The sequence below is a fragment of the Truncatella angustata genome, assembly GCF_020726525.1.
Source record: "Truncatella angustata strain MPI-SDFR-AT-0073 chromosome Unknown BKA67scaffold_1, whole genome shotgun sequence".
NCBI classification, from domain to species: Eukaryota; Fungi; Ascomycota; class Sordariomycetes; order Amphisphaeriales; family Sporocadaceae; genus Truncatella; species Truncatella angustata.
The window spans coordinates 778,017-790,169 of record NW_025763381.1 but is presented as its reverse complement, the minus strand read 5'-3'; the positions used below and the strand labels follow the sequence as shown (position 1 = coordinate 790,169).

The 12,153-nt window shown below is 49.1% G+C and overlaps 4 protein-coding genes across 4 annotated transcripts; 2 read left to right on the top strand and 2 right to left on the bottom strand.

Annotated features, from left to right (window-relative positions):
* Positions 1-523: 523 nt before the first annotated feature.
* BKA67DRAFT_529295 (uncharacterized protein) lies at positions 524-2,039 on the bottom strand (the record flags this gene model as incomplete). Its single annotated transcript, XM_046099042.1, has 2 exons — positions 524-828; positions 1,022-2,039. The coding sequence occupies 2 exons, from the start codon at positions 2,037-2,039 to the stop codon at positions 524-526; spliced, it is 1,323 nt and encodes a 440-aa protein (XP_045963246.1).
* Positions 2,040-2,719: 680 nt separating this feature from the next.
* On the top strand, positions 2,720-5,677 carry BKA67DRAFT_543599 (uncharacterized protein). Its single transcript, XM_046101200.1, has one exon. It carries the CDS (start codon positions 2,804-2,806, stop codon positions 5,420-5,422), a length of 2,619 nt encoding a protein of 872 aa, XP_045963245.1. The 5' UTR covers positions 2,720-2,803; the 3' UTR covers positions 5,423-5,677.
* Positions 5,678-6,354: 677 nt separating this feature from the next.
* On the top strand, positions 6,355-8,366 carry BKA67DRAFT_543598 (cytochrome P450 monooxygenase). The gene is made up of 2 exons (XM_046101199.1): positions 6,355-6,722; positions 6,768-8,366. The coding sequence occupies exons 1-2, from the start codon at positions 6,678-6,680 to the stop codon at positions 8,307-8,309; spliced, it is 1,587 nt and encodes a 528-aa protein (XP_045963244.1). The 5' UTR covers positions 6,355-6,677; the 3' UTR covers positions 8,310-8,366.
* Positions 8,367-11,223: 2,857 nt separating this feature from the next.
* Positions 11,224-12,147, bottom strand: BKA67DRAFT_543594 (uncharacterized protein). Its single transcript, XM_046101198.1, has one exon. It carries the CDS (start codon positions 11,705-11,707, stop codon positions 11,423-11,425), a length of 285 nt encoding a protein of 94 aa, XP_045963243.1. The 5' UTR covers positions 11,708-12,147; the 3' UTR covers positions 11,224-11,422.
* Positions 12,148-12,153: the final 6 nt, after the last annotated feature.

Genomic DNA, 12,153 nt, shown 5'->3' with positions numbered 1-12,153 from the left:
GAGCTGGCTTTTAAGTACATCAACCTATCGAGTTGTTTGCAGTCCACTGCGTTCTCTACCATCTGCAGCAACTCCATCTCGCGGTGGTCCCCGCTTCCACATGGCTGGCAGGGGGTAACAAGCAATCATGCACGTACGTATAGCTTGCTCTCGCCTTTGTTTCATCCAGATTACGGACATGACGTTGCGCAATCAATATTTTTTCCTCCAAAGCAGCATGGGCGGACTACAGCTCAGAAACTGCTTCAGTCGGTCACAAAGCCGAGATTTACGACAGAATTTTGTGTCATCGGGATATTACGTGCTAGTATCGTAACTTGTCGTCACTATAGTCAATCACAAAGCCAGATAGCTTAGCAACATTTTCGTCCAGGTAAATTTCATGTCTATCTCTATCAAATTTGACTGTGGAACTCTGACAAATCATTTCTGAAACGGGTCGTCACCGTCGAGTTAGCCAGTAGGTCCAGTCTCTCATTTTCGTATCTCCGTCCGTGTCCTTTGAAGTTCTTCTGCTCTGGAATCAGTCTCCTGGACTTCCGGTGGTCATGTGCATATCGTTGTCGTTCTGGGATTCATTTCCAGATTTCAGCATAATCTGACTTTCAGTAGCCATGTGAGTATCGCTATCGTTCTGAAATTCGTTTCCAGTAGCCTGATTGTTGTTCTCATTGCCGCTACACATTTTGATATAGTTGTCGTACGGCTTGATCATCTGTGATGGCGTAGGAAAAAATCCAGCCACATGATCCTGCCAAGTGCTCTGCCAAGGGCTGTCTTTATTGTAGAATGCCCAGTTGGTTGCCGTTTTGAGAACCCGCCGAACAGCTGTTTGGGTAAGCCGGGCTCCCTTTCAGGTATCTTCCATTACGCGATCTTTCATTTAGATTCCAGTGCCCGGAAATCAAGGCGAAACGTGAGGAGGCTACAGGAGCGGGTGGTATAACACATGAATAGCCCCAGGCTCTGCATCGGCGGCAGCTGTCACCTTCTCTTCGACATTCCACCTTGTTGCTCTTACAAGCCTTGCAGGTTCTGTGGGCTACCATTCTGATAAACGTGTCGTCTAGTCCCAGTGCGAACCGAGAAAGTATCACGCCGGATGTTACAAGTCCATCCCTAGCTTCGTCAAGTGTGGCAAAAGTTGCCTGCCTCATCGTGATGCCATCCAGAAGACTCAGCAGCACCGCCGTCCTTTTGGGTATCATATGATTGGGAGGCTCACCAGGACCTTCAGTTTGTCCTGTAGCTATCTGAAGAAGATAGTGCAAATCACGCCCCGAATCGTGTACCTCGGGCTTCAGCTCAGAGATGTTGGTTTCGTAACCATCCCTACGCGATATGCGTTCGTCATAGCTACCAGGGCGGTGGCCCCTGATGGCACAAAAGAGACCCGAGTATCGACAAGCGGTACAGCCATTGTCCCTCCAGATATCGCAATTGATATCCTGCTTGGCCGAAATGCAAGCGACACATGCTACTTTACCGACGCCTTCATACCACCAATAATCGCGCCCACGGACGTGCTCCTTGACCGCCCAGGACTCCGCGGATAGGCCCATGACCGTGCAATCTCGTCCTTCTTCCGTACAGCATTGGCAGGTGCCATCGCCTCCTGTGTCACAGTATCTCATAGCGCTGAAAACCCTCCTGTAAAGCGGCCAGTACTTGTCAGGGTTTCTATCTCTCTCCTCCAGCGAGACACCGCCATATGGGCCGTCGAGCAACTTGATCGCACAGCGGTCACACCTGGCTGTGTTCGGGTCGCAGTACTTTCTCAGCCAGTGGAAGAGTCTCCACAGAGCAATGTGCCTCTTTTCCACATCGCTGAGTGCCGCTTCGCGAATCGTGAACGAATGCAGTAGAGAGTGCCACGTGGCGTCGTAATTGTAGTTGTAGTCCTGGTGGTAAGGGTTGTTCCTTGGATCGTCCCAGCCGACCGGGTATAGAGGCAATAGTAACGGAACTCCATCCTGCTGCCTGCCACCAAAAGTTGCTAGTTCTTCACCGAGGGCTCTTGCTAGTTTCGGTATAGACATTTTTGAACGATGTCTTGCCTGTGATAGAATGAATAGGCTGGTAATTGTATCAATGACCTTGGTCCCGCGTCTGTATATCGTCAATTATACTGCCTTACGGACCAAGGTAGTTTGTAGGCAGCTTGCATGCACATTTGGATCGTAGTGAGTTAAGTACGCGTCAAAAATTGTTGGCAGTTGGTAATGACTTCCAGATGAAGGGCCTTGTATAGCACAGTATCATTGTGAGCTTTGTAATGTTCTAACGATAGGCTTGTATCTAACCAAGAAGTTTCTCATCTTATGTCAAGGAGTTAGCTATCGGATTTATGAAATCTGTGTTCCACCTTGGGGTGATTAGCGTAACGAACATACGGCAGGCATGATATAGAGGTAAAAAAGACTCCATTTATCGTAAAGATCAGAAGGGCACTGGAATAAAGGCCAAGCTACAAAAGCAAAATAGTTTTCTTTGTTGTAGTTAGTCATCTGAGTAGTCTACGCTATCGTTTATTGCATTTCTACTTACCATAAATACGAGACCTTTGTTTTGAACCCGCTGATTGTTAGTCCATGTCTGTTCGTTGCTGCCCAGTTTATCAGTTTGTGCCTCTTCAAGAATTTTAGACAATGCTATTGTCGATGAAGAGAATGTTCACTGTTTGAAGATGATCAATGAAAACAAGTCTGGTGCTTCATGACATGTTCATAAATACCAGATAATACCAACAACCCATCAAACCAAAGGCAGATACTAATACGCCAACAGAAATTAATCAGGCACAATGTCTATTAATATCAACCCAGCGGGACTAGCAGATTCCAACATCTGTTTATACACTGCACCGCCTGTCGACAATCCAAGACCTCCTGCCGTGGCGCGTGGACGAAAGTGTCGTGGCTGTACTAATCGAGCCGGCGCAAGACCTCCTCCTTGCAACATTACAGATACGCACGGCTGTACTCAGTGTCTCAAGGTGGGAATTCCATGCCTGATCAGTAATTGGGCTATGCCACCCCATTCCGACCACACCACAACGGCCCGACCGGACACGTACCATCGATGGACGAGGTGTGAGGCCTGTGAGGCTTACGAATACTGTGATCGAAGCACCCCATGTCTGAACTGCTTTAGCAAGAAAATACCATGTCTGCGTCCAATGACGAACAGTGCCATCAAACGTGCCTGGGACCAACCTCTGCCCGGCGAGGACATGTACGGGTACTGGATCATGCATGGGCCTCGCCACCCGGACCACCCACCCAGCGAAGCAGCTGTGTATGATCTGGCCACTCATTCAGGATGGCGAATGGGCCATAACTACCATGTTGAGTACGCGTTCAAGTGCTACTCACAAATGGGTTGGATCTCTCATTATTGGTATGGTCCCATCAACATCAGTCGCGGTGCGCCAGAGATCGCCAGCCCACAAGGGCCGATTTACGTTGGCCACCCGGAAGGCCAGCCCACACCACCGCCATCGACTCGTACCCCCTTAGGTTTCGACCCTGGCGCAACACTGGGATTCTTGACGATTTTCCTGAAGAACCCCCATGATCCGGCCAGCACTGTGGCCGGTTCGTCAGTTGACCACGTCGCCCGACCAGTTTCAGCTGTCCCGTCTCCTACTGTATCTGCACCCCCCAAGCCAGTGAAGCGGCGGAGCACAGTCATGGCTCGGCGCATGCAAGCACCGCAGGCTCGCACTGCTCCATACCCCCGACATTTGACTCTCGGAACTAGCTCGCTTCCAGGTACTCCGAGTGCTCAGCAGCCTCCTATCGAATTGACGCCAGTACCGCCTTCTACACCCTGGGAAGGGTTGCGAACCACCTCTTGCTTTATGGGGGTGCCAGCCATACCGCTACAACTGCCAAACACGGAATTTGTAGACCAATACAACGATTCAATGGACACAGATGATACTCTTGCCGATTTGAAGCTTCTGATGGAGTGGAATCAACAACAGGAGCAGCACCCACTGCCGCTGCCCATCCCGACGAGCCTCGCTGGCGTCGGCGTGACTCATCCGCTTCAGTATCCTATAACCAATGGCGTTCCAATTGAAAACGACGGGCCTTTCTTGTTAGATCATCTTCTGCTCCACCGGCTGATACCGGAGATGACCATGGACGACATTCAATCCAAGATCAATCAGCTGTCCATGTATTGGCAGCCTAACTCGGTCAGGTTTCCAGGAGGAACGTACGACTTGAGATACTCGGCTAGCGATGACGCTCGGTTCGATCCGAGCCCACGCTCAGAACAGCTGGTCCCACTTCCGCAGCCCCTAGGACCCGAACCGACGAACCCGGAGGAGTTGATAGTACAGAACGAGGCTGCGTTCCGTCCTAACGAACGACGTATCAACAGTCGATGGACATATCGCCCTGGATACCAGTACGGGGCTAACCATATTGCCAATGCACCCCACGAAGAGTGGTTTCCATGGCTCCAGGAGGCATTCTACGCAGTCATGAACGACCCCAATGATGCCACGTTGATCTACACCACAAGTCAGCCTGTGGAGCGGATCGCAAGCCCAGGCCCTATCCCTCAAATCTATTTAGGCATGGAACTAGCCACGCCTAATTTTGACGATGAGCAGGAACGTCGCCTTTGGAACGACCACCCTGGTCTTGCTTGTGAGATTGACGGCCACCCAGGTAGCTCTCCGCTCGCGTACATCCCCAAGAACAGGATATGGGCCAACGATGCTGTTGGGACCGTGACAGGGTCCTGTATAACTTGCGGTAGGCCAACGAGAGGCATTTGCGAGTCAACGGATCACCGCCCCAACCACCGACAGTATGTCTGCTGTGTCTGCGATGCGCATTCGAGAAGGAATGCATGGGAGCTGCTTATGCAACTACAAGTATTCCAAAAAGTGAGGCGATTTGCCTGCAAAGCTTGCACCGCACAGTTTCTTCTTGACCCGGCGGCAGAGTTTACCCACCGAGGAGGTGATTTGTATGATTCGCAGGGGATGACTGACAACAACCCAAACTATGATCCCCGCTTGTGGACCAACCGCCACATTCAGGGTGTGGAACCTCTGCGATGGTTTAGTCATGGTTCTCTGCAAGCGCCACTGCCCCATACTGGATGCGCGTGCGCTGACAAGTTGCTCGATCGAAGGTTATGTAATGCACACCGTGCAAACGCGGTGGCGAAGTTCCTGGAAAGAATTTATCGAATGGCAATATACGCACTGACAAATTTTCGGTCTTTGGAACATTGTTTTGCCTGTCAAGTATCTCTGGCCCAAGATCCGAACGACCCCAGCAACCTTGATGAGGCGGGTATGGTGTGGATGTGTATCTGCTGCTCTGGTTTGACGGTGGGTGTCAGGAGTGACCAAATTTGGAAGCCTCTCGACCAGTATCGTATATATGGCGACTAAGAATCCGCTTCCATGGCTGCTTGCTAATGTAGAGAAAATCAACAGTATTTAGAGTCGGTATTTGATAGCATGCCACAGTTGGCACCGCCGAAGGGTGGAGACACGACTGGCTATAGTATCTCCGTGAGTCGGCCCCACATGTCGATAGCTCTGTTGCAGATTGTTGATAAACCTTATTTAAATGCTTAATGCAAGTGCGAAATGCACGTTGACCTTTTCAGTCATCACATGTATCTATGTGAGTATGTAACGACCATGCACGAATACTACCCAAGCCGCTTTCAGACGGGCTGCGATGCATGCTCCGATTAGTGCTGGTAGTCAGCCTGTCAGTCCGTCAGTCTACAAAACTCGTCATTGAACGCCAATAGGCACTGACTGAGGAATGTCCTCGGTCCAATCGAGTGGCACCTGCCTGCAGTGCTGCCTGATGTGCAGATTAACGCCGATATTTGCTACACCTTTTGCCTCCACTGTCATGATTGGACTGTTCCACACGTTCACTTAACCACCTAATTTGTGATTCGTTACCAAGTATGTAACCGAGAGCCTTTGCCTTAAGTGACGTCAACCCCAACTGATGGGAGCTCGAATTTTCGATTGTCGATTGTCGATTGTTCTCTTAAAGTTGTCCTACTGTATGTAGGCATATATCATCATGGTTCTCCTCCTGGGCTGATTGGCAGCATGCAAGTAAAGACACATATATGCCCACGTTGCAACAGATCATGTCTTCGCTTCCGATTACCAGAAGAAACGATCACAACTCGCTCTACAAACCTGTTTGCGGTAGTATACACAGGTGACACACATAGTGGTAGGTAGCATCACCCATTCGGTGATCAGTATACCCGTGCCTAGGTGCATGGTGCCGACGGCTCCACCTACGGAGCTGAGAATGGTAATTGTGTGGCACGAATATACTGGCCAAGAATTGCAACTTTTTTTCTCCTGATAATCTTGTGATCTTCGTATGCTGAGAAATGGTGTGTATCAATTTGTCCAATGAACTTGCACACGTACATGCATGTTGGCTCTGTGTCTGCAAATCGGTGGTGCAAACGGAAGCACCTTTCTGCATGCTGTCGATCTCATGAGCAGAGTTTGCCGTGCCGTCACTACTATCGCTTATTTCAAGCTGAACTATTAGGTCCATTGTCTAGAACATAAAGCGCCGTATTGCTCCCCTAATCGCTTGTGCCACCGTGGTTGAGCGGGCCTGCTTTAGTTGCTAATACTCAAAACGTTACCAATCATGACGATTTCAGTCCTTCTACTCATAGAGACGGTTCTGGCGTTGGTAAGTAGCCCCTCAAATTATCGCCAGATCTCTAATGGGGTTTAGTGTGCCGCGAAAGCTGTATACCAAGTAATATATAACTTGTACCTTTCGCCACTCAAGCACTTCCCTGGGCCTATACTATATAGAGCGACAAGCATACCCTTCGATATTGAATGGGTAAATGGTCGCTCACACATTGCACTCACTCGATTGCATGATAAATATGGACCGATCGTCCGCGTAAGACCCAACGAGCTGTCTTATATCGACGGCCGCGTTTGGAAAGAGGTTTACGGATATCGCTCGGGACACGAAGAGTGGTTTAAAGGTGATGGCTTCAAATACGTCAATGGAACCCCAGGCATCACTCTAGCGCCAAAAGAGGCTCATCGCCGTTATAGGCGCAGTCTGGCCCACGCCTTTTCCAACCAAGGTTTGAAAGAGCAGACTCCTCGGATTCAGGGATACGCCGACGAGCTGGTCGCCATCCTCGAGAAATATAAGGACCTGGGTCCGGTAGACATGGTCAAGTGGCTGAGCTGGACCACTACTGATATCATTGGTGATCTTGCATTCGGCGAATCGTTTGATTGTCTCAAATCCGAAAAAGAACATCACTTTTTGGCCTTGACGTTCAAGGTTCTGCGTCCCGCATTAGTTATTGCTGTTCTCGAACGTTGGAATCTCATGATCCTTGCCTTTTTCTTACTCCCAGGCGACACTATCCCGGGAATCAAATCCAATGCCCAATATATTTGGGAGAAGTTGCAAAAGAGATTATCCTACGGCAAAGCCCGTGGAGATTTCTTCGACTATTTGTTAAAGCACGATCTGGTCGTTGATAGCGAGAATGGGTTCAAGGAAATGAAAGAAGGCCAAGAAGGTTTTACCATTCAGGAGCTTGAAAGCAATGCGCAAGACTTCGTTTTCGCAGGATCGGAGACCACTGCAACGGTGCTCAGTGGTGCCATCTACTTCCTGCTTCGCAACCCAAGGGCACTCGCAAGTGTCGCTCAGGAAGTGCGCACCCGATTCAGTAGGAGTGAAGATATCACCGTCGCTTCCACCAATGCGTTGGATATGCCTTACCTTGATGCTGTGTGCCATGAAACAATGCGGATATACGACCCCGTACCTCTATTTGCAGCTCGAGTTGCACCCAAGGGGGGAGACACCATCAACGGCGCCTACGTTCCTGAAGGCACCAGAGTACAGTGTGCAAAGTATGTTGCGAACAGGTCGGAGTACAACTTTGCCAAGCCACACGATTTTGTTCCGGAGCGCTGGTTTCCCGTCGGTGAAGGGCGTCCCAAGACATTTGAGAACGACAATCGCCATGGTGTGTTCCTGCCATTTAGTTTTGGGTCGCGGAATTGCCTAGGTATCAACATGGCCAAGGCTGAGATGCATCTTATTCTAGCGAAACTGTTATGGCAGTTTGACTTCAGTCGTCCAAACTTAAGCACCAAAGAAAAGGACGAATGGGATCTCTGGGTTGAGAGGCAGAAAGTGTGGTTTCTGTGGATGAAGCCCCCTTTGATGGTTGACGTCAAGAAGAGAAAGGATGTTTCAGTTTGTAGGCAGGAATACAATAGAAGCATTTAGTTTAGCTTAAGTCCATTAGTATGAGTTGGTGGATCGATGATCGACTTTTATTTGCACGTATTACATTAATAGACCTTCATTAAGTGTATGGTGGTACCGCATACTTGAAATTGTAAGTAGACAAAGTGATGAACAAAGCGGCCTATGTTCCCAGCCGCTACTACCGGATCAAGATTCCCCATTCATGAGATTAACAAAGGGTTTATTTTTGTAGTTACCTGTGCCTGCAGCCTCTATGCACAAACACAATCTTGTCCTGCTAATCTGAGCCCCTTGCCTGAATATAAAGTTTTGACTCAATCCGCTTCGTTCAGCATCCAATCCGTGACTGAGCGCAAATATTCTGTAGCCTGGACCTCATATAGTCTCCTTGAAATGGGAAAAAGTGCGGTCACTACCTATTATCGGTATCCAATGCCGTAACTTCACGGTCCTTCGGTGATCATCCTGATCCAACCCGCACGCTGTTGTGCGTGGATATATGGACAAAAGTTACTGTTCACAGATTTGCGGATATTTGGCTTGAACATTAACACCCGAAGAAATCATTTAAGAAAAGCTGGTCTTGTTAACAGTTCAGCCTTTGTGTAGCAAGTAGACAAAGTCCCATTCAATTGTATATCCTTTGAGCTTGTGGCAAACTCCATTAGTTGCAGTGGTAGACAAAGTAATGATACAAAAATATCCGGCTAACTTCTCTTTGTTGAATTGATTTGTAACAATCAAGCTTCTTTAACAGACAGATATGAACACTAATGCCTAAGCAACTGGAAAAATACCCTGATACGTCTCGCAACAAGGTGTTGTGTGCAATCTCCTAGACTAAACACGTTGATCATTGATATATAAGAATAATGTGTCTATCCGTCACATCGGTATTCTCACAATTTTAGAAATCAGAAAACTATCAGACATATATCGTAAAACAGAAACCCGCAAACGAATGTACAAAGTTCAACAAATATGGGCTCTCAGCAAATCACACCGGCTATTTGCACCTTCACGCAGCCACGGGGCAACATCCCACCGCCTGGTCCAAAAGGGCCAAATATGTGTAGAGCCTGTGCAAATAAGAGGGTTGTTAGAGCACGGTGTGATGCGACCGTCAACAAAGCATGCTTCAATTGTATGGACACCGGGTTGCCATGTGTCGTGGGTGACTGGGCAGTCCCCCCCACGCAAAATCGACCAGCGAGGCGAGAGCACTATTATGTATGGTCAATGTGTGCAGAATGTCATGGAATGCATGCCATGTGTGATAGAATGCAGCCATGCATGCGTTGCAAAAACCACAACTATCCCTGTACTCGGGCGGCTAATGCTAACCGGGGTAATTACTTTCGTCCCGTACCTGGGGATGATATGTATATCTACTGGTTAAGTCTTGGTCCAAGACACAGCCCAGATATAGGCGTAAATGCAGACATGTGGGACGATTGGTTAATGCCCACGAACTATCATGTTGAGTATGCCTATAAACTTTACAGAGAAAATAATTGGCTAGATTATTGGCTTGGGCCACGACCGATTATCAGAGGAACACCAGGAATGATCAAACAACAAGCAATCTACGTTGGTGTGCCTGAAGGAGCCCCTCCGCCAGTTGGAGACCCTCAACCAATTCTGACCGGTGATGGGTCACTGACTGCGATGGCAATGCTCGCCTATCCTGTTGCCCCTGAAGATTGGACCTCTCAATACATGCGCCCTACGTCCGGGGCGTCTACGGCGAAGCCCTCTGGAGTTCCACTGCTACTTGCACCTGGGCCAGGTTCAAGGAATGCAGCCATTAATTTGACCGCCGAAATACCTACAGGCAACGAAAGTTCAGGTAATCCAGATAATGTTCCTCAAGCCGATCCTGGTATGGTACCGCTTGGTTTAGCAATTCATGGTATGGAAATGGGTGATATGGCACCTCTTGGTGCAGGTTTCAGTCCCGTAGGCACAATCGTTCGTGGGCCGGGACCTGTCCCTGGATTTCGGCCCGGAGGAAGTCCATTTCCACCGTCTGTGAAAGCTTTTCGGGAGAGGGGTACAGGGTTGCAGACTGTAATAAATCATCTGAATTTCCTTCCAGTTGCTTGGCCATCCGGACCTGCCAGCGATCGATCATCAGCCAGTAGTTATGCTCCAACGCCAACTGGGGAAGTGGGAGATCAGTCCTCAGCAAATAATGGCTTTTTAGCAGCACCCACCGATTTTTCACAGATAATGCATGACCCTCAAGAAAGCACTTTCAATTTTGACCTCATGAATGTCGACAATGACTTTGCGATGGAACCATTGAACGAGTCCCGCAGAAGTCCTGTGTTCGGACTCCAACCCCCAAACCAAACCGCACTTGCGGTTATTCCCGACCGAAATAGGCCAGCAACTCCAAACCAAGACCCCTTTTTTGATTTCATGGTAAATCCCGGCACGGCTAACTATCATCTCATTGATGGCCTCATTCGTGATTGCAACCGCACTCCGACTAGAACGATCAACCCTCAAGTTCTAAGGTTCTCTCCAGCTGCCCACGAGTTAGCTGACATTGGTCTAGATGACGGAACATCCCCTGCAAGCGGAGACGAAGCAGTCGAAGTAAAATATCAGTTTCTAGATTTTCAGCCAACCTCTTGCCCACAGCTGCTAGATAACGACCCGTCCGATGCAGAGGCGTTGATTCGCCAAAATGAACCTGTCTTTCGGCCACACGAAGTGAGAATCCATAATCTCTGGTCTTCACGTCCTTCATCGAGGGCTGTAGATACTGGCAATATGATTACACCAGCCTATCGTGACCATATACTGAGGTTGATGAATCCCCGCGCACAGGCTATCGATGATACAGTAAGTCCCCCTAGGGGCCGAGGGGGCCAAATAGTGAGTTCCACAGCACGAGCGATTGAGAGGCCGCCTTCCCCAGGACCTTTCAGTCTCCTCTTCGGTGGTGGTGGCTCGAATCCATCGCCAGACCATCCAACATACGCAACGCGAGGACGATCCCCGTTAGCGTTCATTCCTCAACATCGAATATGGCAAGAAGGTGCACTGGCACCGATTGCCAAAGTTTGCTCTACGCCCGGATGCGGAACATATACTCACGGAATATGCGAGTGTACTTCACATCACCCACAAAGTCGGTGCTTTGTATGTTCAAGATGCGACTGGGAGAGCAGGACCCATGTATGGAGCTTTTTGACCGAGGAAAGAGTGGATTTGCCGTCCGTCGCCGCGAAACTCAAAGTTTTCGCGTGTAAATGGTGCACGGTAAAGCTCTTGAAGAATGGTTCGCAGCACTTAACTGGAACGGGCGCGAACGTATATGATAACTTGATGAGGGAAGGTGCATGTACGGTATACGATGCTAGGGTTATAACAACTAACTTGTATCCTGGAGAAACCCAAGTCATTCGCGGAGGCCTGTTTCCTGTCCAAAATATTTCTGGCTGTGCATGTGCAGCCAAACTCCTGGATAGACGACTGTGTCGAGCGCATCGTACAGAAGCATATTGCCAACTCGTAGAGAGGGCCACTGCGCTTAATATCTACAGAGTCGCTGAACTTGGACCCGTAAAAGTTTGTTTCTTTTGTGCAAATCAGCCACCTCTTCCACTCGACGATCCGACTCCTGAAGCAGGCCGAGTCTGGGGGTGCTTATGTTGCAGTGGGATTGTCATAGGGCCCACGCCAAGCGAGATTAACAACGGAGGAGGCTATTATGCCCCTTACCCTGATACTCTTCCAGGCCAAAGCTTAGCAATCATATTAACAGATGAAGAGAAAGCCCGGATACACGCTGCAAACAATGCTGGTGACGGCAGTTCTACAGCTCCGGCAGATCCAATAGCCCTAATGG

Coding starts and splice junctions, on each gene's coding strand:
- BKA67DRAFT_543599 (XM_046101200.1), top strand. CDS start 2,804: ATGTCTATTAATATCAACCCAGCGGGACTAGCAGATTCCAACATCTGT.
- BKA67DRAFT_543598 (XM_046101199.1), top strand. CDS start 6,678: ATGACGATTTCAGTCCTTCTACTCATAGAGACGGTTCTGGCGTTG. Junction 6,723..6,767: donor TAGAGACGGTTCTGGCGTTG/GTAAGTAGCCCC, acceptor AATGGGGTTTAG/TGTGCCGCGAAAGCTGTATA.
- BKA67DRAFT_543594 (XM_046101198.1), bottom strand. CDS start 11,707: ATGACTTGGGTTTCTCCAGGATACAAGTTAGTTGTTATAACCCTAGCA.